The following is a 24948-nucleotide window of genomic DNA, read 5'->3' as shown; positions in this document are numbered from 1 at the left end:
TCTTTTATCTTCTATTTATTTTTAAAATGTAACTTTAAGTGTATTTTATATTTTTAGTAGAGGAAAAATTAATTGGAATGAAGGATTTAACCAAGAGATTGGAATTTTATATTCAAACAATGGCATTTCAGTTGACTAAAAAATGTAGCAACTTCAAAATGTAATGGGTTTGTTTGAATTTCGATTGCCAAACAAAGACCTATTTTGTATTAAAAAATACTAAACTAATGAACTTCTAGAAGCAGAAATTATTCATGCATCTACATCTTCTCTTGCCAAAAATGTCCTTTTTCTGTCAAATTATCATCTATTTTATAAATTATAAATGTACTATTAAAAGAAAATTCTCATTCAAACAGACACAAAAAAACACTCTGTAAAATAAAAGAAAATTAAAATCTTATTTAAGAAAAAAAAAAAGAAAAAAAAAAAGAAGATAAACCTTCGCAGAATTAGTAAAAGTCCTTTTCATTATTCAACTCTGACATTGGTTGTCTCTGATCATTTTGGTTCCGTGGATTTTTCCATCTCTTCGCATTTTCCCGGAACTGAAAAGCTTCGTATTGCCCTAATTTCTTCCAAGATTCAATCTTGTCCTTCAAAACCCTAGATTTATTCGAACTCAATGGGGCAACAACAATCCAAAGGCGAATTGCTGTATCAGCAAGTGAATTATGGCAACACAGAAGGGATCAAAGCTCTATGCAGAGAAGGCGCAAGCCTCGAGGTACCCAATCATCTCCCTTACTACATCTTTCATCATCTCCGTGTACATATACATACGTGTATCTATGTGTATACACACATACAAATATATGCGAATTCGAATATCTACTTACCAAAAAGATTACAATTGCAGTATTTATATTAGAACTTTTTTTTTTATGTTGGTGTTCATTTGATGGAATTTAAGTAATTGAACGTATGTTTACCAAGGTCCTTGTGGCTTAATGGTATCTCCTCTACCTCGGATTGTGAGGGTTGGAGTCCCCAAAGGGGCAAAATGAGTGTGTAAGTGTTGTGTGTATGTTTCTTGCCAAAGAACAAAAAAGAAAAACATATGTTTGTGTGTAATTAGAGGAGATTATGTATTTGACTACAAGATGATGGTTTTGGTGCAGTGGGTTGATAGAGAAGGGAAGACTCCACTGATCGTGGCGTGTATGAATTTACAACTTTATAATGTAGCAAAAACTTTGATAGAATTGGGTGCAAATGTGAATGCTTATCGGCCAGGTATGCTTCTTGTGTTTGTTACTGAGATTAATGTTATGGGTTTCAACTTCAACTTAGTGTTGTATATTATGCATATATGTAGTTTGTTTACTAGGGTAATAGAAATTTTGTAGAAGTTTGCTTGTTACCATAGCATTCCTAGTTTTATGTTCTCGTATGTATTGTCAGGTTTTACAAACAGAACAAATTGATACTACATATATTAGTATGATTATAGTATAGAATTATGAATTTTGATCAAGGTATTAATGTATTAATAGATTTTATTTATTTATTTATTTTTTTTTTTGATAAGTAAAATTTGTATAAAAGAAGCCTTCAAAAGGAGAATGCAACCCTTAGAAGATACACAAGGCCATAGGGCACTGTAAATTCTCAAAGAGTCCAAAAAATCGGCTCTCTAATATGCATAAATGGATTTTTAGCTATAAGAAAAGAATATTTAACGACGTAGTGAAAGGAGGTTGAGTGATACTGATGTAGGACAAAGAACAGGCTAAATAAGAGTTATGGGCTGGAAATTCAGAAACAAAGCTAAGATTCAGGGGTTGTTAGTAGAAAAGAATGAATGAAATTAACAAAGAAAAACCTATTGGAATCACTCCAATAGGACCTAGGTATCACACCTAGAGAAGGCCTCACACCCTCAGAATTTGCGAATCACTCACAAAGAAATCTCAAAGGATAATTTGATTCCATCATTCGCTGAGTATTCAGAGTTACATAGTATCCTTTTTATAATAAAAGATGACCCTTGGATTACCCCACAATGGAGGTAATCAAAACTTGACTCTAACTTAATAAAGTAACAAATAACTTAATTGATGCAATTTAATCTAATTATGCAATTTACCAAAACAAGGTAATCAAAAGTTGACTCTAACTTAATAAAGTAACAAATAATTTAATTGATGCAATTACCAAAATAATGAAATTTGACCAAACCCCCTAATTATGCAAGACTCCAAGTGGACCCCCCATCGTCTAGCATGTGCCAAATTAAGGTTTGAGCCTTAGAACCCTCCTTGCCACGCCTTTTATATACTTTAAAAGGCTGCTGCCACTATTCTCTACCAGATACTCACTGCAAAACTTCTATGGAACTTTTCCAAGAATAATAATCTGAAAATATGAATGAATAGCTGCATCAGTTTGATATACTCATAAGAAATGGAGATTATGAATAAAAGCCACCACATAGAGGCTATAGAGCTGATTTTTTTTTTTTTTTCTTTGTAAAATTTCCCCTGCTCGAGACCCATTCTTTAATTAAATACAAATACAAATACAAACAATTTGTAAATTGAAATTTACTGATGCATGTCTGTGTATATTTGTTTTGAATTTGCCTTGTAATTTTATTTTTTACCCTGGCAATTTGCCTTGTAATTCGTAGCATTAAATAGTCCATCATTTTCTAATACTTAATTAAATGAAACTCCTCTCAAATAACAGTGCATATTCATCAATTACAGTAGCTGGTTGTCATGTTTAGTGCACTCTAAAATGCGCTTGTAGTTTTGTCTTTACCCCCATTTGACTCATTTTAATTATTGTTCTAGGTCGTCACGCTGGGACACCTTTACATCATGCAGCAAAAAGAGGCCATGAACAGACTGTCAAGTTACTTCTTTCACATGGAGGTGTGTGTAATAGTATCATATTAGTTAACCTTGTGTTACTGTGATGATAACTACAAGTTTCTTGCAGCAGTAAGCAATATTCCTCATGTACTATCTGCAGTAGTTGAATATATGTTTTCTTGTACAAAATTTTTAGCAAACGCATTACTGATGAATGACGACTGTCAAACTCCACTTGATGTTGCCAGAGTTCAAGGGTACACCAATGTTGTCCGTGCAATTGAGGTATTTTGTAACGTCATTCACTATTTTACATATATACAATGTGTGCAATGGCAGGATTTTTTATTTTCTTGATTGGTTTATGTAATAATGTAACCCTGTGTTTTTATATAATGCTTTAGAGTCATATCTGCTTATTCTCTGGTTGGCTGCGGGAGCTTTATGGGCCAGGATTTCTTGAAGTGCTTGCTCCTCAATTGCTTTCAAGAAAAGTGTAAGATAACATTTTCTTACAGAATTGTTCTTATGTAGACAAAAGGAAAATAGAAGAGAGCTTTAAGTGTCATGTTTGGGAGCCACATGCATATCAGTTTTTTGGGGTGCATCCCACATATATAATTTCAACGAGGAGCATGCTGTGATTGACATGCAACACTCTGGTGCTTATCATGTCATACAACCTTTTTTTGTATCTTTGCTCAATGTTTTCTAATGGTTCTCCCTCACTTATTAGTATGTTCATGAGAAATATAGCCAAATGGCTTGGCATACATTGATGTATTTCACTTAATACATGCTAATGACATAATCCTTGTATTTTATAGTAAAGGAACTATTTTCACAATTCACTAGATATTTAGCTTATCAATGTTGCATTACTGCAGTTGGGCGGTTGTTTTACCATGTGGTTCCCGTAATCTTACAAAGCCTTTTAAGTTGGAGCTCGCTATATATTCTAGTTCACAGGTACTTTACTGTCTGCTTGTGACTCCTCTGAAAAGTTGCAATTAGTTTTTAATTTACATATTGTCTTTTTAATTCTGCTACTTCTTGCAATCAACATTTGTTTTGAAAAGCTCTTTATAGTCTTATTCTTGAAATATATTTAGTAACTCCGATCAGTATAACTTTAATTGTCCTAATGAATCTCAACATGCTCTTGTATTTCTTAACCCATTACTACTTGAAAGAATGGAAATTTATTCCTTGTCTTCTTGAGGGGATGTACTTTTACTTTAATTGTCATCTTCTATTCTAATGTTAGAAGTCTCTTTCATGCCATAATGGAGATTTATGAAAATTGGTTTCTCTTATATTAACAAATTTCTTTGACATGCTGTTGAGCAAGTTGCTAAGTAGCCTAAGTCACAATGAGACACCTGATGTTGTGGCCGTTTTGGACATGGCTGTGGTTTTCCCTTAATCTAAATGTGGGCCAACAGAGGACCTATTTTTAAGTTAAATTTAATTTCTATTTTGCACATGTATAAATACTTGGAATTTTTCTTTTTTAAATTTCTCTATAAAGTGGTAGTCATCACAGTTTCGGAAATATTATCGCTGTGATGATTATGTAAGGTATGCAATGGCATCCCTCTCCAATCTATTGTGCCCTACGTCAAAATAAGCTCCCTTCTGGAGGGGTATGAGAAGAGTGGCCCATAGTTTTTTTACCATCTTTGATCAGTCAAACATCTGGTTGCGACCCACCTGGATTTTTGCATCCACTTGCAGTTGGAATTAGATTGTAACTTGGTCCACGTAGCGTGAGCAGATAGGTAGATGACATGATACTGTGCAGATTCATATTTGCTTAGCAGTTGCTTGCAACCTTGTCACCTTGTGCTATCAGTAGTAAATGGAATCTCATTGTCCTCTTTCTTCTGAGTTTTGCACTGGATGTTCTATCGTCCAGGTTCCTTATTGTAAAGAGTTAAGTACTAGTGTTACTATATACTTGTATTAATATGTCAACATTCGCATTCTTCAGTCATTGGTAAAAGTAATAAATTGGACAATACGATTTCTCTTATTTTTAAAATCACTTGGAAGGAACAAAAACAACATCATTCTTGTCATTTATCCAACAATTTCAGATCTCTGATGGACCTCCCAGTAGAATTTAAACCTTGATGGAGTAACCATATATCATAGAAAGGAATGAGTGGATTTTAGAGGATTTTCAAGAAATTTATAGATTCTTCTGGAAGTCATCTGCTTCTCATGTTCCATTAAGATCCAGAAAGGCATCTCAGGGTTTAGTTTTGACTCTTATCTATATTCTTTCTCTTTTTATGAACACTGGCATAGTAAAATGGATTGCTTTTACAAAAAAATCTTTATGTCTTTTCAAAATGTAATGACTAGAAGTGCTACTGATAATAATGATCCACATAAAAGAGCTGCATAGCCCAATACCATCATACTTACGTGCATTATTAGTCACTCGGTGGATTTATTCGGGGCATTTCCCATTAAGTGATTTATATGAATTATTAATTTTTCTTTCATGGAGTTTCTCTATTATTCACATAGTTCCATATCTCAAAAAAATAAAAAATCATTCTATCTTTCGTTTTTAGTTGTTGTATCTCTCTTTGAGTGAGCAGCGTGTGATATTTGGAATTCATATCCCAACGGGTTTCCTATGATCTATGAATTGATCAGAAGATCCTTTTAAATGGCTAGAGTTTGTTAGTTGAACAAAATTAGATCTTTTAGAATCATCTTGAATGTATTGCATTCAATTTTGAACTTATATAATGTAATACATATATATATCTGCTCATTTGGAATATTTGTGTTGCCACTATTGTTATTTATAACTGCTAGATTATGTGTTTTTAAACATATTAATTTATACAGTAGTTTTGATTGAATGAGCAGGATGCCCAACCTCGCACTATTATTGCACTGTGGAAAGCCAACTTGGAAGAACCAAAGTTTAACCAGCCCGATCCTGCAGTGATAACTTGGGATAATTCCAGCAGTAATTTCTCAATATACTTAGTAAAATAACTGTTATCATTTAATATGCAAGTATATCTATATATTTAAATTTATTATGTTCATGCATAGTCCCAAGACGCTGGAGACGGAGGCGAGGTGTTTGTTCCTCCCGAGAGGCAAGGTGTAAGCCTCGAGGAGATAGGCGTAAGTATATTGAACTTTGAACTAATTAAAAGTAAGTTCACGTTCTATAGGTATATATTATTTTAGAGATAAGAGTTGAGATTTCAGAGTTTACCTGGGCTCCCACGGCTCCCACACTAATTCAAGCCTTCAATGACATTGTTAAATAAAAATTAATTTGAAATCCAATTTTTAAGCTTCCATGTTCTGCCAGAAGAAAAACATCCTGTCTCTGATTAATCTCTGTGCCTGACATTTAAAAATTATTTGCTGATTCAACTCAGGTCACTCACAACATGCTTCAGGCTGCCTCATTCTTAAAGCTATGAGAAGGACAATGCTTGGGTCCTGCCCTATCAGGGCCAACTTTGTCCTGATAGGTGAGATAGCCTAATAAAAGTTTAACACCTGTCCTAAAGTAAAAAATGACGGGTTAACCAGTCTCAATCTCTCTACCCATCTGAGTGATTCCACTTCCAAAATCCCCATACTCCCAATTCAACCTCCGTCGCCCTCCACCTCTCCACCACCCTTTCACCATGTGTTCCTCTGCCACACCACAACACCCTCCAAACTATCTCAAACCTAGACCCCACTGCCACGGACTCGAATAACAAACAAGAAATTATCCGAACCCAAAACGCTAAATCCACGACCCTTCTCCTACGCCGCCTCTCACACCACCAAGAACCAAACCCAGAACCAAACAAACAATCAATCAGCCCACAACGCCAAATCCACCACAATGGCAACTCATCTCTTCACTCCATACACACCACCAATCAAGCAATCACTTCGGTGCTCTCTCGCTCCTACTCTCTTTCTCTCTCTACGCCTCCATCCTCTTGTTGCTGTCTCCACCTGCTTTTGCCATCTCTCCCCATTGTCATCTATAATATGAGGCTTCGGGACTCGTCAAACGATGTCTTCTCTCAACGATCCAAATTCCAACCGTCAAATCGTCCCTTGAAGGAGACAATATTGGTCGATGGTTGCAATTTCGAGCACTGGTTTGTTGTTACAGAGAAGATGTGAGTGAGGCTGTGTAGGTTTGAGGAAGCTTTGTTTACCGACGGATGGTGGAGAGAGAGATGGACAGAGAGTGGGTAGTGTCGGTGGTGGCGGCGGAAGGTGGGGAGTGACGGCAATTAGGTATATGGAATGGAGATTTGTGTGTGTGAGATAGAGAGGGGGGGGGGGTGCGGTGTGGGGGGGGGGGGGGGGGGGGGGGGGTGATTTCTCTCATATGGGTCTACCTGGTGAATCCTTTTTTTAACAGGTTTAATTCATTAATATTATATTATTTTTAAGATATGTGTCACTCTTTTATTGGACCACATTGCCTATAAGAACGAAATTGGTCCTGATAGGGCAGGATGCAACTATTGTCCATATGAGGATAGGATTTTGAGCCTCAACAGCTTTACTTCAGGCTTTTTCTTGAACCTTGCCACAAAAAAAAAAAAAAAAAATGTCAAGGCATAAGATTTGCTTAATATCAACTTAAGCTTGACTTTCATTATGATTGGGTTAAGCCCTATTCCAATCTCCTCCTAGTTGTTAGGTGGTATTGGAATATGTCTGTTATTGGCTATGTTATGGGTAAAAAACCCTATAGTTTATCTAGAGCATTCTGAAGGTCCACAATGGAAAGTGATGAAATTGGGATTTATGTTTTACCCGACCTCCTGCTCTCTCCCAACGTAATATTTCTGGGAGTTGTCCTCTTATGTGTGTTGAGAGATGGGAAACAATAAGAAAATAATAATAGTAATATTTACGTAGGCTTTTTTATTTTTATATTTTAAATACCTTATATACTGAAACATTACATTTTGAATGCACCTGTATTTTACTTTCTCCTGTTTCAGAGACACGCATTAAACTTCTACCTGAAAATGAAAGGGACAAACAACTACTGCAGCGATTTTGCAATGCATGTAAAGGAATTCCACAGGTACAACACGCTTTCGTTATGGATGTTGCTGTTCTCTATCCTTCATAGCATTGGCGGAATTCATATATGATAATCACACAAGATAATTGCAGTGCTTTATACTTAATACTGCTAACTAATGAAGTTTCCTCTTTCAGTGATATCATAAATGACTAATAAAAAATGAGATCCAAGAGTTTCGTGGGCAGTTCAAATTTACTGGCTGCTGATATTTATGCAGATTGGTGCATTTAAAAAATAAAAAATTATTATTCCAATTTCATTGGTCATAGTTTCGACATGAACAAACAAAATAAGAACCTGCAAAATTTACATATCCTACCTATATATGCATATAGTTAATTGTATTCTGATTATGTGTTTTTAACTAAATGTACCTATTTGAACATTCAGGTGGTGCATCCAACATATCCTTTCAACACCCAAGCACCTCTTGTTCCCCCAACTGTCCCGCCAACAGCCCCACACACTGCAGAAGATGTGGAATTAGCTATGGCAATCAGCGCTTCCCTTCAATCTGCAAACTCTGGAGTGTCTGCCTCCACCAGTTCCTCTAATTCTGTGAATATCATCGGTCAAAGTGGTTGGAGTGCCCCCGAAGGACCTGCTCCTTCAAAAGGAAGTAGCAATGGGTGGGGAATCCAGGAAAGTGTTCCAAGTGGCAATTCAACTCAGCATGTCCAGACCCAGAGTGACATTTCTGCTGTTGTCCAAACAACACATGAGGCCTCTACCTCTGCCTCTGCCTCTGCCTCAGTCCCATCAGCTCCACCTATTGCAAACATAGCTGCAGATGCGGTTTTAGATAATGGTCCAGTTCAATATCCACCGATTGATTCCAGTCCTGTCAATTTGTCTTACCCGTCTGTTGAGAACTTACCTGCTGGGGCAGATGAAGTGCAAGATGGTTGTGTGATATGTTTAGATGCTCCAGTTGAGGGAGCTTGTGTACCATGTGGCCACATGGCTGGATGCATGTCTTGTTTGAACACAATCAAAGAGAAGAAAACAGGTTGCCCTGTATGTCGTGCCAAGATCAACCAGATTATACGACTGTATGCTGTTTAACTTCTGAAGCAGAATACGGTGAAGCCTTATAGGTTAGTGAGATTTGGCTACGTAAAATAAGATTGTCGATAATTACAAGTAGAGAGTATGCCTTTTAAGGTCTCGAGTATATACTGACTTCTTTTCTCTTTTCTGAAATATGACGGTAGGACTCCTGAAGTTTCGTGGTTATCATCATCCGTCGTACAAGTTTGTTGACGTTCATCACTATATAGGCAATACAATGCTTCTCCCCAAGAGAGGAAGCACACTGTAAGATTTACCTGATGATCAAACTTGTGGAACTCTGTGTATGGATATGTTGTTATTTATTGCAATTGAACTAGTTTAGAACATGTCTGGGATCTGCGTTTATTGGGGGAAATATATTCTGTAAGTAAATATCACAAATATTTTCTTCTTTTGTTGTGTATAAGCCGTGGTGAGTACGCTCAAGATTGAAATTTTCATTTGTGTAACCAATGAAATGTCATATTCATAATTTTTTGGTGGAAATCTGTATTTATAGAAAAAAGTGTTGGTTTTTGAATCCTAGTTCTAGTTAATTTGCTTGCAAGTTGAATTCTGTCATTATTTATTAAAGCATATACTAGACTCCTTTTTTGCATGTATTCAACGGAGGGCCTGTTTGGTTTAAGAAGCTCTCTCTATCTACCTACCTACCTACCTATCTATGCAGCAGGAAAAATAGAGTAGGAAGGTGTGGTTAGGCTTGTGTTTCTTGTGGTGACAATTCTCAGAAAATTCGGGGAAAAGGAGTCTGGTGGGACAGTTGTAATAATGATGTATGAGGGATTTTCGTTTTTTTATTTTATTTTTTTTTTCCTATTAACATCAATCATAAGATATATCAAAAGAAATCAATAAAATTTATCATGATATGATCATTTACAATAACACAATGAATTGAATAGAAAAGGGAATAAAACTTATTTATTTATTTTTATTTTATTTTGCATGAACTATTCTCTCTTTTTACTTAAAAGGTTGGCTAGTTGATGTTCATTTGCATGATATGATCATTTACAATAACACAATGAATTGAATAGAAAAGGGAATAAAACTTATTTATTTATTTTTTTTTTATTTTGCATGAACTATTCTCTCTTTTTACTTAAAAGGTTGGCTAGTTGATGTTCAGCAGTTGATTTAAAATGATAGTTGGGAAGTTGGAATTTCTATTGGAAGAGCATTAAACAAGAAGCTAAAAGATGTTTCAAAAAGTTGGGGACAGAATAAAGTTTGTAGTTTGTAACTAATGTAAGTGGTGACAACCCTTTTATAAAACTAAACACTTGTTGCTAATAATGTGGGAATCAACTAAATATTTGTAATGCAATGCATCCGTACCAACTTGCTTTATATTGATTTAAGAGTAATTTGGAAAAAAATAAAATTCAACAATATTAAACAAGAAGCTAAACATTATTATATTTAGAGGAATCATAAAGTTAATAAATTTGTACGGACGCAATCAGTGACAACCTCTTTTAGGTAAAACATTAACTTCTTGTGGTTGATTGTTTCAATGGAGTATAGATTCCATTGAACTGTTAATGAACAACCCTAATAAGCTACACTCTACCACACATCTTTTTGTCTGTTTTGAGCTTAAACCACTTCCGGATTAAGCAAATTCAGCGTTCAGATTCGAAAATCGTATCATTTTCATCTAGAGCAATACTTTTTATGCACATAATGTCTCACGTATTTGAAAAGATTGGGACAATATCACATCTGTAATCTACTTTTCTTTTCTGAATTAAAGAGAAAATATGTAAGTAATTTTGATCTTTTGCCCGTTATCTAGATCTTGATTCTGATTTCATTAGGTTAAATTGAAAGCTAAATTCTTTGTTTAAAGGACTAATCTGACCCCAAATTTCATGATTCACTAGGGCTTGTTTAAAGATGAACTCTTTTGACAACAATCTGTGAGATTTGGTTTGTTTGTACTAAATCAAGTAAAAGTAAGTATTAGGAAATTGATTTTCATGTAGGAGATATGTTCTATCAAACTTTTTTTTGGAGGAGAAAGAAAAGGAAATGAGAAAATGTGATCACAAAATTCTGATATTGATAGATCTGATATTGATAGATCACATGTGCCATGCTCAATTCAATAATTCATGACGAATATACATGCTGATATAACCACACACAAGATAGAGGTATGTTTAGTTGTTCCTGTCAATTGATGTTACTTCCAATGCGTTCAATGCGTTGTGTGGGCAAAGATATCTTTCATGTTGAGTACTAAAATAGTAAATCGAATTAATAATTAGGGATGGAATTTGGGCGGGTCAAGAGATTAGCGGACACCAAATTCAAGGTTCTAAAATTTTGGTCCGCGATAAGCTCAAGTTTCGAAAAATTCATTGTATTTCAATTCACATGTATTTCAACTCACATCATACCACACGGATTTTTCAAGTTTCTTAGGTCATCTCAAATTTTAATAACCTATAAATAAATAAATTTGTAAGAAATAAAATGTTAAAGTATATAGTGACATAAACTTTACTTAAAATAAAACCTCTTTTTTTTTTTTTTTTCTTTTTTGTTGACGTGGGAAAAATAAAACCTCTTTGTTTGAAAAAAAACAACCAAATTATGTGTAATATGATGTTATAGCAATAATTTATAATTTCTAGTAAAAAGGTATATCAATCATTCCAAGTTTCAATATAGATAACAAGATCCAAAAAGTTCCCATAATAAAAACTTGAAAAAAACTCAATAGTAATATTCTTTAATATTTTGTTTCCTTAACTAAAATTCAATTACTATAGATTTTTACTTTATAAAAATAAACGTGTTAAAAGTAATAAAGTTACTCATGATTGACATACCATAAATAATTTAAATATAACCTTATTTTACTTGTTGTCTTGTATAAAAGTTTTAAATTATTCTTATGTTTTGGTTCTTTGGGATTCTTTTTACTAAAATCTTTGTCCAAATTCCGCATAAAATAAATTTGGACTCTAAAATTTAAACTTAGTTTCATCTAATGGTCTCAATGACCTTGCCCATTCCGTTATAACTATCGAGCCCGGGAATCGGGTTGCTTAGGTTAGGCCCACCTAAGTCCCACCCATATTAATAACCCAAGGAGTCATTATAATTATGTTTTTTAATGAAAATAGAAAATGGCTTCATACTCTTTGATAATATCGTGATATTGTTTTCCCTAAGAGAGAATTCCTATAAAAGCAATATATGTATATGTAGATTCTCGCATATAAAATATAAAATGCGCTTCATCAAATTTCGGTAATCCAGTTGCTATGATCTCGTCTATGTTAAGACTGAGGTTCATGTGCTTATTCTTGCTATGCACTGCAAAGATGGATAAGGACAAGTATTTGAGCCTTATTTGGGACATATTGTAAGTGTGTACAATCTGTTTTAACGTAGGAAACACGGACACTCTATTTAGGGGTGTCGTGGCGGTGTTGGACTCTTAAACGCGATTCAGACATGTGTCAGTCACGACTAGAAGTATTTTAAAATTTTAATATTTTATTTTCTGATTAGACACGACTGAGACACAATAAGAACACGTTTTGGACACTCCTGAACACAACAGGGTTATTTTGTAATTAATTTTTTTTTTTTTAAGAATGAAATTCAATGCAATTTTAAATATATTAGTTATGTTATGGACTAATAAGAAAAATAATATAAAATTTAAAATAGCAAACATTTTTTCATTCATAATTACTGAATAAAATGAAACAAAATGATTGTTTTCATATAGAGTAAAATATTTTATTATCAAATTTTTTTTTGATGTAACCATATCCTATTTTTAAAAAATTTACTGTATCACCGTGTTTATATCGTGTCATACTAATATTCCGTGTCCATATTCGTGCTTCCTAACTTTTAACATTCCAGAACAAAAAAAAAATTGAAACAAAGCATCATCAACATATATGCCTAGTAATTTTAAAATGTCACAGCCATACATCAAGAGATTTTGTATACAAAATTATGTTTATAGAGCATTTTAATTTGATGCAAAAGAGAAGGAGATTCTTGCGTATTGCGGGCTAAATAGTCATACAAGTACAAAATTGGAAAGAAAAACGTAAAAAGAAAGCTTATGTACCATGACCAAGTTTCATTTGCCAAAGAGTAAAGGCAATGAAAGCTTTACGTGTGTATGCATGTTGTATTTTTTTACCTTCTAAAGAAATATAGAGAGTTCAACTCTATATATCATATATGTATCTTAGCGTTTGAGTTTCTTATCAAAATAAATAAATAAATAAAAACATTTATGAAATTTTTGGATATGAAACTATATAACTAAAAAAACATAAATAATTAATATACCTAGAAACTTTTCTATTCAAATTGTATCAAATCAAATTACGTGATCTATAAATATTCTCTCTCTTTTTTTTTAAAGCTGGTGACATCTCTTCTCCTTTCAAATCATGAGCGAATGATTCAGTGTCTCCGTGGGAATTGCAAAAGGATATTTGCGAAGAAAAAAACTTTTATGTGATGTTCCATCAAATTATATATATTTTGTAAAACCTACATTTCAAATATGATTTCCTATTAGGTAAGTGAATTGCATACTTTAACGAAAACATTCATTTCATATGTGATGTTCCATCAAATTATACATATTTTGTAAAACCTACATTTCAAATAAAAACATTCATGAAATTTTTGGATATGAAATCATATAACTCAAGCTCAGGAATAGTTTAGAATTGAAGTTGAACTCTTCTCCCTCACAGCTACAGACACTCTTCCAGCAGGGCTGCTCCACATCTAGTGGACATCTCTGGCCCTTATCCTAAGCAATGGTGATGATTGTTCATGGTTAATGCTACCATGGTTGAAGGTTAGAGAGGGTGCCTTATATTTTGGCTGATATTGTCTTTGATATTATGCTTTTGTTTTCCTTTGTAGTTGCAAAAGGAGATGTTGTTCCTGGAGTTGTTGTTCCTTTTTGTTTTTCCCCCCTTCGGACCTTTTTAACTAAAAAAAAAAATCATATAACTAAAAAAACATAAATAATTAATATACCAAGAAACCTGCCTATTTAAATTGTATCAAATCAACTTACGTAATCTATAAATATTTTCTCTCTTTTTTAAAGCCGGTGGCATCTCTTCTCCTTTCAAATCATGAGCGAATGATTTAGCGTCTCCATAAGAATTGAAAAGGATATTTGTGAAGAAAAAAACATTTAAGTTTATTTATGTGATGTTCCATCAAATTATACATATTTTGTAAAACCTATCTGAAATTGTAAAGCCAACTCATAAATCTGAAAGGTCTAATTAAACTTAAACGTATCAATATGGGATATACAACCTCTCAAGAAGAGAAGGTGAGTATTTACATAACTCTGTGTGTGTGTGTGTGTGTGTGTGTGTGTGTGTTGGTGGGGTGGGGTGGGGTGGGGTGGGGTTGGGAATGCAGAAATTGGTTAAGCCTTGCTTGACCTCCTAATTACACTGATGGTTTGAACTACTTTCGAGATGATCAGGTCTTAAAACAAGACAAAAAATGTTGTCACTTCTCGAACCAACGATTGTCCAATCGTTTCAACTGAGTTAGGCATTGACCACTGAGAAATCAATATCGTTCTTTAACTTTAAGTTGGCCATCCATGTCCAGCCCATACACACACACGCATATATACACACGCATAAATATGTGTTATCCAAGCACGATAAAAGTTTTCTCTCGGTGATGACTGGTTTTTGACATTTTGTTACATCTCTTCAACCCATGAATGCATGACATAAACCATCTCTCTATTCATCTGATTGAAGCCAGTCGCAGGAGTCTTTCATCTGCAGTAACTTTGATTCTTCCACGGAAATATGAAAGCAACAATTCACAACACCCATCATCTTAGGGACAAACTCTCGTGCAACTCATTATTTTGTATACTCATACATGTATATATTGTTATAATAAAGATACATAAAATAGATTACTCATTTTTGGTTTCATAAGCCTAATTTTTTATTTTTTATTTTTTACTCCGTACTGACTACTTTCAAGCTCAGATTTGCACCATTGCGATTACTTATTATTTATTTGTAAGCATGATGGTCTTCAATATTTCTCATATAGAGTCCAAATATGCTATATAGAGGACGGACTTGCAAGAATAACAAATTGTGTGCATTAGAAGTGTTGCTTTTATCTAATTCTAAATATGGATATGCAAAAAAATCATTACCTAAAATCTAGAATAATTTCTTCTTCTTTCTGTATTAATCTATAGACACACATACATTAGAGAACCAAAACAAAATAAATAAAAAAACTTTGCATCATTAGATATTCGAGAATCATAAGCAACTTGGTTATCTAATTCAATCAAAACTCACATCCACATCATTTTCACACACATTTTTATTTAATTATATATATATATAAGACTCATATCCAAATTCTTTTATATTATATTCTAGACTTTTGTAGATTCACTTTTCTTTTGATTGAACTGAATTGCTTAGTACATCATTTTCTGATAATTTCTCCATGCACCTATATTCAGCTCGATGTTAAGTTCATTTTTTAATAAATAAGTGAGATTTGAATCCTAACGTCAGTTACATCAAAATTAGCTGTTCCACAAATTATATGAACCTTTTTTTTTCTTTTCCCAGACAACACAAATATACTTACCCACTCTAAACATCAACTCTCTCTTTTCCGATTCTGTGATGATGCCACCGTGACAAGTTATATGGTACAATTAACTTTTTTCTTTTACCAAAAAAAAAAAAAAAAAAAACCGATATTTTTTGAACTCGTGAATTTACAATGTCATTGTCTGGCGCACAGTTGGATATCCATAATTTGACAATTTGAAGGTTTAAGATCAGCCCATAATTTGATTTTTCAAATTAACAATGAGGTATTACAAAATTACTTCCAAAAATATAATAGCAAAAAAACCTATACATGTAGAGGAAAAAAAAAAAGTACTGATTCAATTAGCTATAGTATTGCTACCAAATCCCTTTTTTCTTTTATACAATTTGGAGCTCCATTATTAAAATTTTAATGAGGGTAACAATATTATTTACCTGTAACGAGTGTCTCACAAAGTTGTAAATTGTAGGATCCACTGGATAATTATGTGACAAGACATATTAAGTTTTGAATTTTCTTCTCAATAATTCTTAATGAATTATATATATTAATAAAATTTAAAAAAGCATGCCATGTGTCCAAAGAGCGTGCTAGATTGATAAACAATTTCTTCATCCTTCAGTGTGAGCTTTTAGTTGGAAGATAGTTCCCATATGAGAAAACAGTAGCGAGTGGGTATTTAGGTCATTGTAGAGAAGGTGTTGTCAATCAATGCAAAAGGTAATCAAATTGGTGAAGAAACAAAATTATGTTGATTCCTTCACATATAGATATATATATATATATATTTTAACTCCAACAGCTTTTTATGTTGTCACCATCCATCACTTCACCTTACTGTATCCAACCCCTCTTTCCATTTCCACAAATTAAAGAAAAGCCCTAACTATATATCTTCAATTCCTTCCCACTGACCAATTACCACCTCTTTCTGAATCACAAACAAGCTAGTAATTACTATATACTACTAGTTTGCCTCCCCATTTTTAGGAAAATATCTGCCAATCTCTCTAAACATTTTCAGAACACACACAGCCCATAAAAGCCAACCAAACATGATATATAGATACCCTTTCATGGTTTTCTAGTATTGCTCAAACAATGCTTTAAAGCAGAAAGCATAACGAGGTTGAGCCCTTATCATCCCACATCATCCTCTCCCTCCCTCTCTCTCTCTCTAGAAATCCATCTTTCTCTCTCTCCAGAAATCCATCATCTTTATATATTTTGGACTTCAATCATCTCTTTCTCACTCATCTATCTTTGATGATCTCTGAGTACTAATAAAACTAGTACTTGATCAGCTAAATCAACCACATCTGTTTTCAAGAAAAATATCAAACACTTTTCATGGATTCAATCCCAGAAGGAGAGACCTCAACCACTGACAACACCACCACCGCCATCATCACCACCACCACCACCATGACCACCACAGCTTCATCGTCATCGCCAACAGCATCTACTAATACCCTAAGCCGCTACGAGAACCAAAAGCGGCGAGACTGGAACACTTTCGGCCAGTACTTGAGAAACCACCGGCCACCACTCTCTCTCTCCCGCTGCAGTGGTGCACACGTCCTCGAATTCCTCCGCTACCTCGATCAATTCGGCAAGACCAAAGTCCACACCCAACTCTGCCCCTTCTTCGGACACCCTAACCCTCCTGCCCCTTGCCCCTGCCCTCTCCGCCAAGCCTGGGGCAGCCTGGATGCCCTCATCGGCCGCCTCCGAGCCGCCTACGAAGAAAACGGTGGCCGCCCGGAAGCCAACCCCTTTGGAGCTCGAGCAGTGAGGCTCTATCTACGTGAAGTCCGCGATTCGCAGGCCAAAGCAAGAGGGATTAGCTATGCCAAGAAGAAGAGGAAGCAGCCTCCAGCATTGCCACCACCAGGTGCAAATTAGTCTGAAGCATGCACTACTCTATCATAATAATTAATCAACTACTCTTTTGTGAGAATATCGATTCTTGCAAGTCTGTTCGGGTCTGGAGTCTATCTGTACTTCAACCTTTTGGACAGGGCTCGAGGTCTGGTATCTTACTTGGCGGAGAATTTATGTGAGATTTGTTGGTGAATCTCATTTATATCATGATCTCTCTCTATGATCTAAACTAGCATAATATTAATTAATACATGTAAGCTAGCCTTTGTTTATGTTGCTTTAGATTTGTGGGTATTATTGAACTAGTGACGATAAGTAGTAGTAAGTACCCATTGTTGTTGCTATATGAATGCCAAAAAAAAAAAAAAAAATGGGTAGTTTTAGTATTGTAGAAGTGGTAGTGGATCTGCTAGTTTTAGTAAAGATCTATGAGACTGAACTTCCAAACTGTGTCATAGACATGTACTGCTACTTAATTGGAAAGTTATTTATGACAACTAGAGTAGTAGTAATAGATTAGCATATATATATATATATATATATATATATATCAAATTTGATGTCTTCTTTATGTTCTTTTAGTTATTTTAATGGGCATTGACAAATGAACCAGCTTTAGCAAAAAAGGGTGACTTAACTTCTCAAAGTTCAGATATGTCAGTTTTGCATAGCATCCAATCAATACTTGTTTATTCTGGCTTCTGTGTATAGTACTGCAAATATAGATGAGCTTTTGCTTTTTCTCTCTTCTTTTTCCATTGTGCTTTCATTCACTCTGAAAAGCTCAGAAGAAGCCTTAAATGTTTGATCTTTTCAGTTACAGTATTACTAGATTAGGTTAACAAAATGGAGTTTGTGATGATACTGAATCTCATTTATGAACCAAGTCCATTGGAAAAGGAGAGGGTGTACTACTGCATATAACATGCCAGTGCTCATAAAACAAAGCTAGCTCATTTGTCCTTCCTATTATTATTAATAATTAATATTACTGGTTAATTGAATCTCTCTCATTTGATCTCTCCTTTTTGACTAGTACACTATATAACAACACATTTATTATACAAATCCACCACCCATTTCTCTATTGTGTCATATCAGTCTTACATGTCCCCCAAATAGGAGATAGCATTAAATTAGTGAAGTACATTCACATGAACTCCGGTTAGGTCTTCAGTCTTCACTAAAGGCTACTATTAATTTGATCCATATCAAGGAAAGAAGACAAACCCTACCATCCCAAACCTGACCAATTTCCGCTGCTGCTATCCAGGAAAACACTCTTATTTAATTTAAATGATTTCTACATGCTGTGTAAGGCCAAAAATACTAAAATAGTCTGTGTATTCTATAAATTGAAAGACATCCCATCTACATTATAAACTATTGATACCCATGATTTGCTGATACTGTATTAGCTTCTTAGATATATATTAAATTTGTTTTTTCTTTTTTCTTGAAATCTCTAGATTTTAGTATGTAGAAGTTTGGATTAGGGAAGCTCTCTTATGATTAATCTAGATTTTCTGCTTTTTGTAGATTTAAAATGATCACTATATGACATATAAAGGATCTAATCCCACTACCACTAATCATTTTGGTTAATGTAGTACGATTTTGATATGAAGAAAGGGACCCATAAATGGGGAAAAAAAGAAAAAGAATTAATTTAATTAAATCACTTTCTATTGGCGCCATGAAATTTAATGCTAGTTGTTGGCGGTGGGGGTTGGGATTCTTTGTTTCTTTTGGCAAGAGGGTATTATAGTGCTACATCATATTTTAAAAGATTTGTTTTCATGATTGATCAGGGGCCTCCATGTATATGAAATGCTTGATCTCTATGAGTACCTTAAATTACTTTTCTTGTTATCAATGTTCCTTTTGTTTCAATGCTATAATTTTGTTTGCCTGAAACATCTTTTCATCTATATTTTCGGTCATGTTACTTAGTAAGACACGTGATTTGCATAAAAACCTAAATTAACTGTAAAATGAATATAGATATGTAGTTGAATGTGGAAAAGTGTATACGAGTTATTTAGTACTACATGCCCTTAGCACTTAGTTGTTTTGAGGTCATTTTAATAGTAGATCTCATGATTTATTAGCTTTTTTCTAAAGAGAGTCTAATTACTTATGTGATATTAATTATGTTATGGTAGTTCTTGCTTTGAAGTTTTTGATAGAATTTCAATACAAAGGACACCATGCTATATCAGAGCTTTATATATATATATATATATATATATATATTCAATACGGATGATTAGTTTACATGCAAAGCTATTAAAATTACATTGAATTTAGTCTACTTAATTTGTAGAATTCAATTTACTTCTTACTATTATATAAAAGTCATCGACATTCTGATAATCGAAACCCAAAGAAGGAATGCCCCGGCCTCATGCATTGTTTCATCATCTCCTTGTTTTTATCTCATATTAAGAGGGTCAGCATTATAAGTTCTCTTGTTCCATTCTTTTCTATATGTATTATATACTAAGCAGTTTTCTATTGAATTTACAAATTACATCTAATTATTTGATCCCATGTTAGTTTCATCGGTATTAACTATGTTCAAAAGTTTATATTCTTTCCGTTGTATGATTTAGTCTGGGAATCTGTTCAGAAGAATCTTGAAGGAAGAACTAGTACTTCCGTTAAAATTTTGAAGTAATGTTGTTAGAACTTAGAATCTCTCTTTGGTAAGTAAGTGAATTCATATAACCAAAAGTAGATTTCTATACAACCAATAATGGGCAATCCCGGGATTTAATTAATGTAAACCATATTAATTAAGGGGTTCCCAAAAGAAACTTTACCAACAAATTTCTTCTGGTTGAAGCTTGTTTACTATGATTTATATATATATGTGTGTGTGTTTGTGTGTGTGCTTCTAGCTAGGTTATCATGTATATTTGAAGGAGAAGTTTCATTGTTCAAGTGATTCCCAGAAGAAGATATAATATATGGCGGATTTTAGTTGCCAAGCACTTTTTCACCTTCGCCTTTAGCCAAGAATTTACTTTAAAGAACACCTTAGGTATGGTGCATGCTGGAGAGCTATAACGTTTTTTTTTTTTTTTTTTTGGGGTTTTGGGGAAATTCAGATGGTACTAATGATTCTGGTCTTTCTTCTTATTTTTATAGTCATTATGATGAACTCATTAAACATTAGTTCTTGGATACCATGTGAAGGTTACTGGTGCTTAAAATATGTCCTGTCAAAAGATTCTTTATGTGAAATAAAAATCTCACATAAAAATATTTGATAGAGCCTGGAGGGTAAAAATACTTGTACTACACTAATTATGAAGACCGATCCCATTAAAACTGATAATTTAGAAGAAAAAAAAAAAAAAAATTGTTCATTTCCTTTTATTATTTTGAGGGAAGCCATTTCTTCACTTGCAATTTGCGCTTACTAAGCTCATTAAACCTGCGAGTTGAGTTGTGATTACACAAAGATATAAAATAACAATAAAATATGATTTGTTTAACTAAAAAATAAATAAATAAAAAAGAATTAATAAAATCGGAGGGTACTAAAGAAAAGTTATAGGTTTTCATTTAATACCAGCAGCGAGGGGATATTAAACTATTTAAAGTTCTAGATGTAAAAAATCTAATTTCTATTTTTAGTAGTGTTAATGGTTTGGAGTGTTTTACCAGAATTGATTATACTTTCATAAAGTAGACTAAATGAATAATTTTATGTGAAAATTTAAAATTCTGTACATTTCACCATTGGCGAGCATATAACATCAATAAAAAAATATATACACGTAATTTTTTATTTTTTTACTTTTTTTGGGAAAAAGGGTGAGCTTTAAATAAATTAAAGTAAACTGTACATGACGTCCAAATTAGAACAACGGGTAGGGATGGCAAATTTTCCATCCCACCGGGGCCTCACCCCATTTATAGCTGGAATGGGGATCCTTTTAGTTAAAGGGAGATGGGAATGTGGGCAAATTATGAATCTCGGTCGATGGGAACCCGTCCCGTCCCACCCCGACCCGATGGGAATGTGGGCAAATTATGAATCTCGGTCGATGGGAACCCGTCCCGTCCCACCCCGATTAAGTGTGAAATTATTAATATACTCTTATATATAAGAATTTATTACTAAATTAGATTTATTATATATATAAAAATAAAAATAAAAATGTGTTTTTGTTTTAATTAAAAAAATTATGAGGCTGGGCCAGGGGGAGTATGGGGATTCTGGCCAAATTTTAAGCGGACATGGGAGATGGGGGCGAAAATAGAGAATGAAAAATGCATCGGGAATGGAAATAGGGAATGGAATTCTTGCCCCACCCGTTGTCATCCCTAACAAGAGGGTTGTCCAAAGATCAACAACAATACAAACATAGCACAGATGACATACAGTAAACAAGTACAGCCAAGACATGTTGTCCAAAGATCAACAAGAATACAAATATAGCACAGATGACATACCGTAAACAAGTTACAGCACAAAAGACCCCAAATGACCACCAGAAATAAGGCAACCAATATTCTGTAACCTTTAAAGCAAGAAGAACGAGAAATCACAGCAGGACCTTCAAACAGCAGGATACCCAAACAACAAGAGAGCGCAGATGCATGAGTGTACAAAAGCAAGTATCAACTAACAACAAGAGTATTCGTAAATTTGCAATAGCATCGTTCTCAGCTTTTTATTCTTTCCAAACGAACAAAACTCTCTTATCTGTTACGAAAATTCTCATCTTCACACTTGCCCCTTGTAACTTGTTACAAATGAAACTAGTATATATATAAAGCCATCACCTTCTTAATAACTACCCTGCGTTATGATAAAGATCTGGTTTCTAAAATTATCCACCTAAAATATCTATATATATATTTACAAATTATTATCTAGTCTTCAAATATTCTACAATATACCTATTTGTGTAAATTCTTTCATAGTCTAGAATCCTCGTCTCTACCATTCTCCATACTTTCTTGTAATCTTTTATATTATTGAAATAAAAATGAGAAAGAAAATTAATATATGATAGGGAAAAATAACCTACCTTGACCAGCCGGACTTCGACATATTTCATTATCAGAGATAAAGATTTCCATCGGATAAGAATGATGACATTTCTTATCTAGGATAATGAATGACGACGTGAGGATAACCACTGACGATCTCCTCTGATCTCGCACAAGCAGATCACCCACGGTACCAATTTGATTACGATTGACAGCCATAAATAGGGCACCTAAAGAATGTACGAAAACAAACCCCTAAACAAACTATACATAATTATTTTGTGATACGATTACAAGTACTAACTTGATCTCTGACACCCCAACTGTGCCATTCGAGGTGACATCCCTTTGTAGGTAAACGCCGTTGTTCCGAGTCGGAAGGATTTACGCATCAACAATATGTGTTGAAAACTTTTTTCCAAAAATATATGCACTATTGTGTATCGTATTTTGACACCCGTGCTATATATACAGATAATGCCATTTGGTTAATTTCATATAAAAAATAATATTTCCAACATATTTTAGAGAAAATAGATTATCTAAACATGAAACTTAATTCTTTCTATTTTAACCTATCATGCATATGTGTGAATAAAGTTAGAAATCTAAATATCTTTCATTTATTACAAAGAAGAAAAAACTGAATATCTAATTTTAATGATGCTAAATCTAGAATATAGACATACGCACTCAAATAGGTCTATTGTAAATCACCTAGAAACACGTACAAAATTATTCACATAAAGTACAATATATTCATGTTGAAATAAAACAAACCTAAATTTTTTTAGAGAATAATATTATATACATGGATATATGTAAGTATACCTATTCAAGTATTTGAAGAAATAAATGTGAAGTTATTGATATTAAACATGAGTGGGTTACATTGTACTGTAAGAAGAAAATGGATCGGACGATAGTATTGAGCAAACACTATACTACTACAGTGTGTGTATAGATAGATATATATATATAGAGATAGATGGATATACAAATTTATGCTTATAAATGCTGTCGTTTTCCATAACTTTTTTCATTTTCACATGAATCTGAGATCCTAATTTTTTACTAAAAGAAGCGCGTACGAGAGCCTACTCTGTGTTTTCGTCTTCACCAGCCAAAACCTAATCGGCAGTGGATTTTGATTAGACATAAAGTCCATGTTTGGGCCCACGGACATCTGCTCGGCTGGCCCATCCCACGTGCTTACCTGTCGTTCGTGTCGGCAAACTCCGCTTGGTCCGGGCCGAAGCATGTTCATGACATTTTTGATTGCCACGTGGCGCTACTGCAACCGTATTATAATTCGTCTTGTCAATGTCGATGAGTCAGTGATCTCCAGTTCCTATTGTTCCTTTATCAGGGAATACTTTCACCACGCTCATTTCAAGAGCGTGGTCATCACGCTTAATTCTCACCGTCTTCAACTCTTCTTTGTTTTCTCATCACTCTCCTTATCATAGGTTTTTTTTTTGTTTTCTCCAAAGCATAAACCACAAACATGCCTATCAAGAAGCCTTTAATCCGCTATATGGTTTAATGGTATTTTTTTAGTCCATCAAAGTGAAAGGTGTGAATTCAGGTATTTAGGAGAATAAATTGGCGCGTGACTACTTTAGCCTAGTTTTTATTCTCTTATCTTTTAAAATATTAAAAAATAAATGAGAAAAACATGCCTGACTTTATAATGACTTCAACCCAGGTCAATCATACACACATGATGCGTGTCCCATGTCATTTTTTATAAAAATTCAAAAATAAAAAATCCAAATTATGAGTAATTCACTTCTCAATGAGTTAGACTATATCGTATGAGTTTAGTTCAAGTGGTACATAAATGGATTGTTGAGGGTTCTAAATCTTTATGTGCATGTGTGTGATTTATCTATCAAAAAAAAAAAAAAATTGAATTATATGCTTTGCTGGTTTCTTTGTAATTAAGTCATTACATTTACATCAAACAAAAATGAAAAAAAGAGAAAAAAAAATAGAAAAAAAGTAACAACTGCAAATTATACTGGACTAGATGTTCTAGCCCAATGAGTCAATGACTTCCTGGGTTGAATTCCACACTATTGTTTAGTTTGAAACCAAGACAAGCCTGACATGGTATAATGCAACTGAAGCTAGCCTCAAATTTTAATATTTCTTCCAACATTTTAGTATGCATTTTAATACTAGAATCTAGTGTTAATTAAAGAGTAATCTCTCCGCATGTGGACTGTAAGATTGTGTACATGTATATCTAATTCTTTCCAAATCTCGGAGGCAAAGCCAGATTTGCTCTTTAGTTTTAAATGAGTCGTATTTCAATTTCATCCATTCATAAATTAATAAATAAATATATATTCTTAAAACATATATTCTTAAAAAGTCATGCTAACACCTCTACTACGATTACATGCACCGGTTTAGTAGATTGCG

General features: G+C 33.8%; 2 protein-coding genes across 3 annotated transcripts; both read left to right on the top strand.

Annotated features, from left to right (window-relative positions):
• The first annotated feature begins 401 nt into the window (after positions 1-401).
• LOC132274983 (putative E3 ubiquitin-protein ligase XBAT35) lies at positions 402-9474 on the top strand. 2 transcript variants are annotated; one of them, XM_059776363.1, is made up of 11 exons: positions 402-727; positions 1122-1236; positions 2799-2879; positions 3016-3104; positions 3224-3315; positions 3707-3788; positions 5709-5811; positions 5901-5975; positions 7826-7911; positions 8305-9011; positions 9129-9474. In XM_059776363.1, exons 1-10 carry the CDS (start codon positions 626-628, stop codon positions 8977-8979), a joined length of 1500 nt encoding a protein of 499 aa, XP_059632346.1. In that variant the 5' UTR covers positions 402-625; the 3' UTR covers positions 8980-9011; positions 9129-9474. The 2 variants fall into 2 exon arrangements, with proteins under 2 accessions (XP_059632346.1, XP_059632347.1); XM_059776364.1 differs by lacking the exon at positions 5901-5975 and having other exon boundaries at positions 404-727.
• Positions 9475-16427: 6953 nt separating this feature from the next.
• On the top strand, positions 16428-18005 carry LOC132274984 (protein LIGHT-DEPENDENT SHORT HYPOCOTYLS 4). The gene has a single exon (XM_059776365.1). It carries the CDS (start codon positions 16975-16977, stop codon positions 17527-17529), a length of 555 nt encoding a protein of 184 aa, XP_059632348.1. The 5' UTR covers positions 16428-16974; the 3' UTR covers positions 17530-18005.
• Positions 18006-24948: the final 6943 nt, after the last annotated feature.

The sequence above is a fragment of the Cornus florida genome, unplaced genomic scaffold (genome assembly GCF_030987335.1).
Source record: "Cornus florida cultivar Cherokee Brave unplaced genomic scaffold, ASM3098733v1 CherokeeBrave_3.0.0_Hap2_Chr09, whole genome shotgun sequence".
Taxonomy (NCBI): domain Eukaryota; kingdom Viridiplantae; phylum Streptophyta; class Magnoliopsida; order Cornales; family Cornaceae; genus Cornus; species Cornus florida.
Note: the sequence above shows the minus strand (reverse complement) of the source record. Positions and strands in the feature narration are given on the sequence as shown.

Excerpts from the sequence above, each read along its gene's own strand:
- LOC132274983 (XM_059776363.1), top strand. The coding sequence starts at position 626 with ATGGGGCAACAACAATCCAAAGGCGAATTGCTGTATCAGCAAGTGAAT. Across the intron at positions 728-1,121 it reads GAGAAGGCGCAAGCCTCGAG|TGGGTTGATAGAGAAGGGAA; the intron begins GTACCCAATCAT and ends GTTTTGGTGCAG. Across the intron at positions 2,880-3,015 it reads GTTACTTCTTTCACATGGAG|CAAACGCATTACTGATGAAT; the intron begins GTGTGTGTAATA and ends CAAAATTTTTAG.
- LOC132274984 (XM_059776365.1), top strand. The coding sequence starts at position 16,975 with ATGGATTCAATCCCAGAAGGAGAGACCTCAACCACTGACAACACCACC.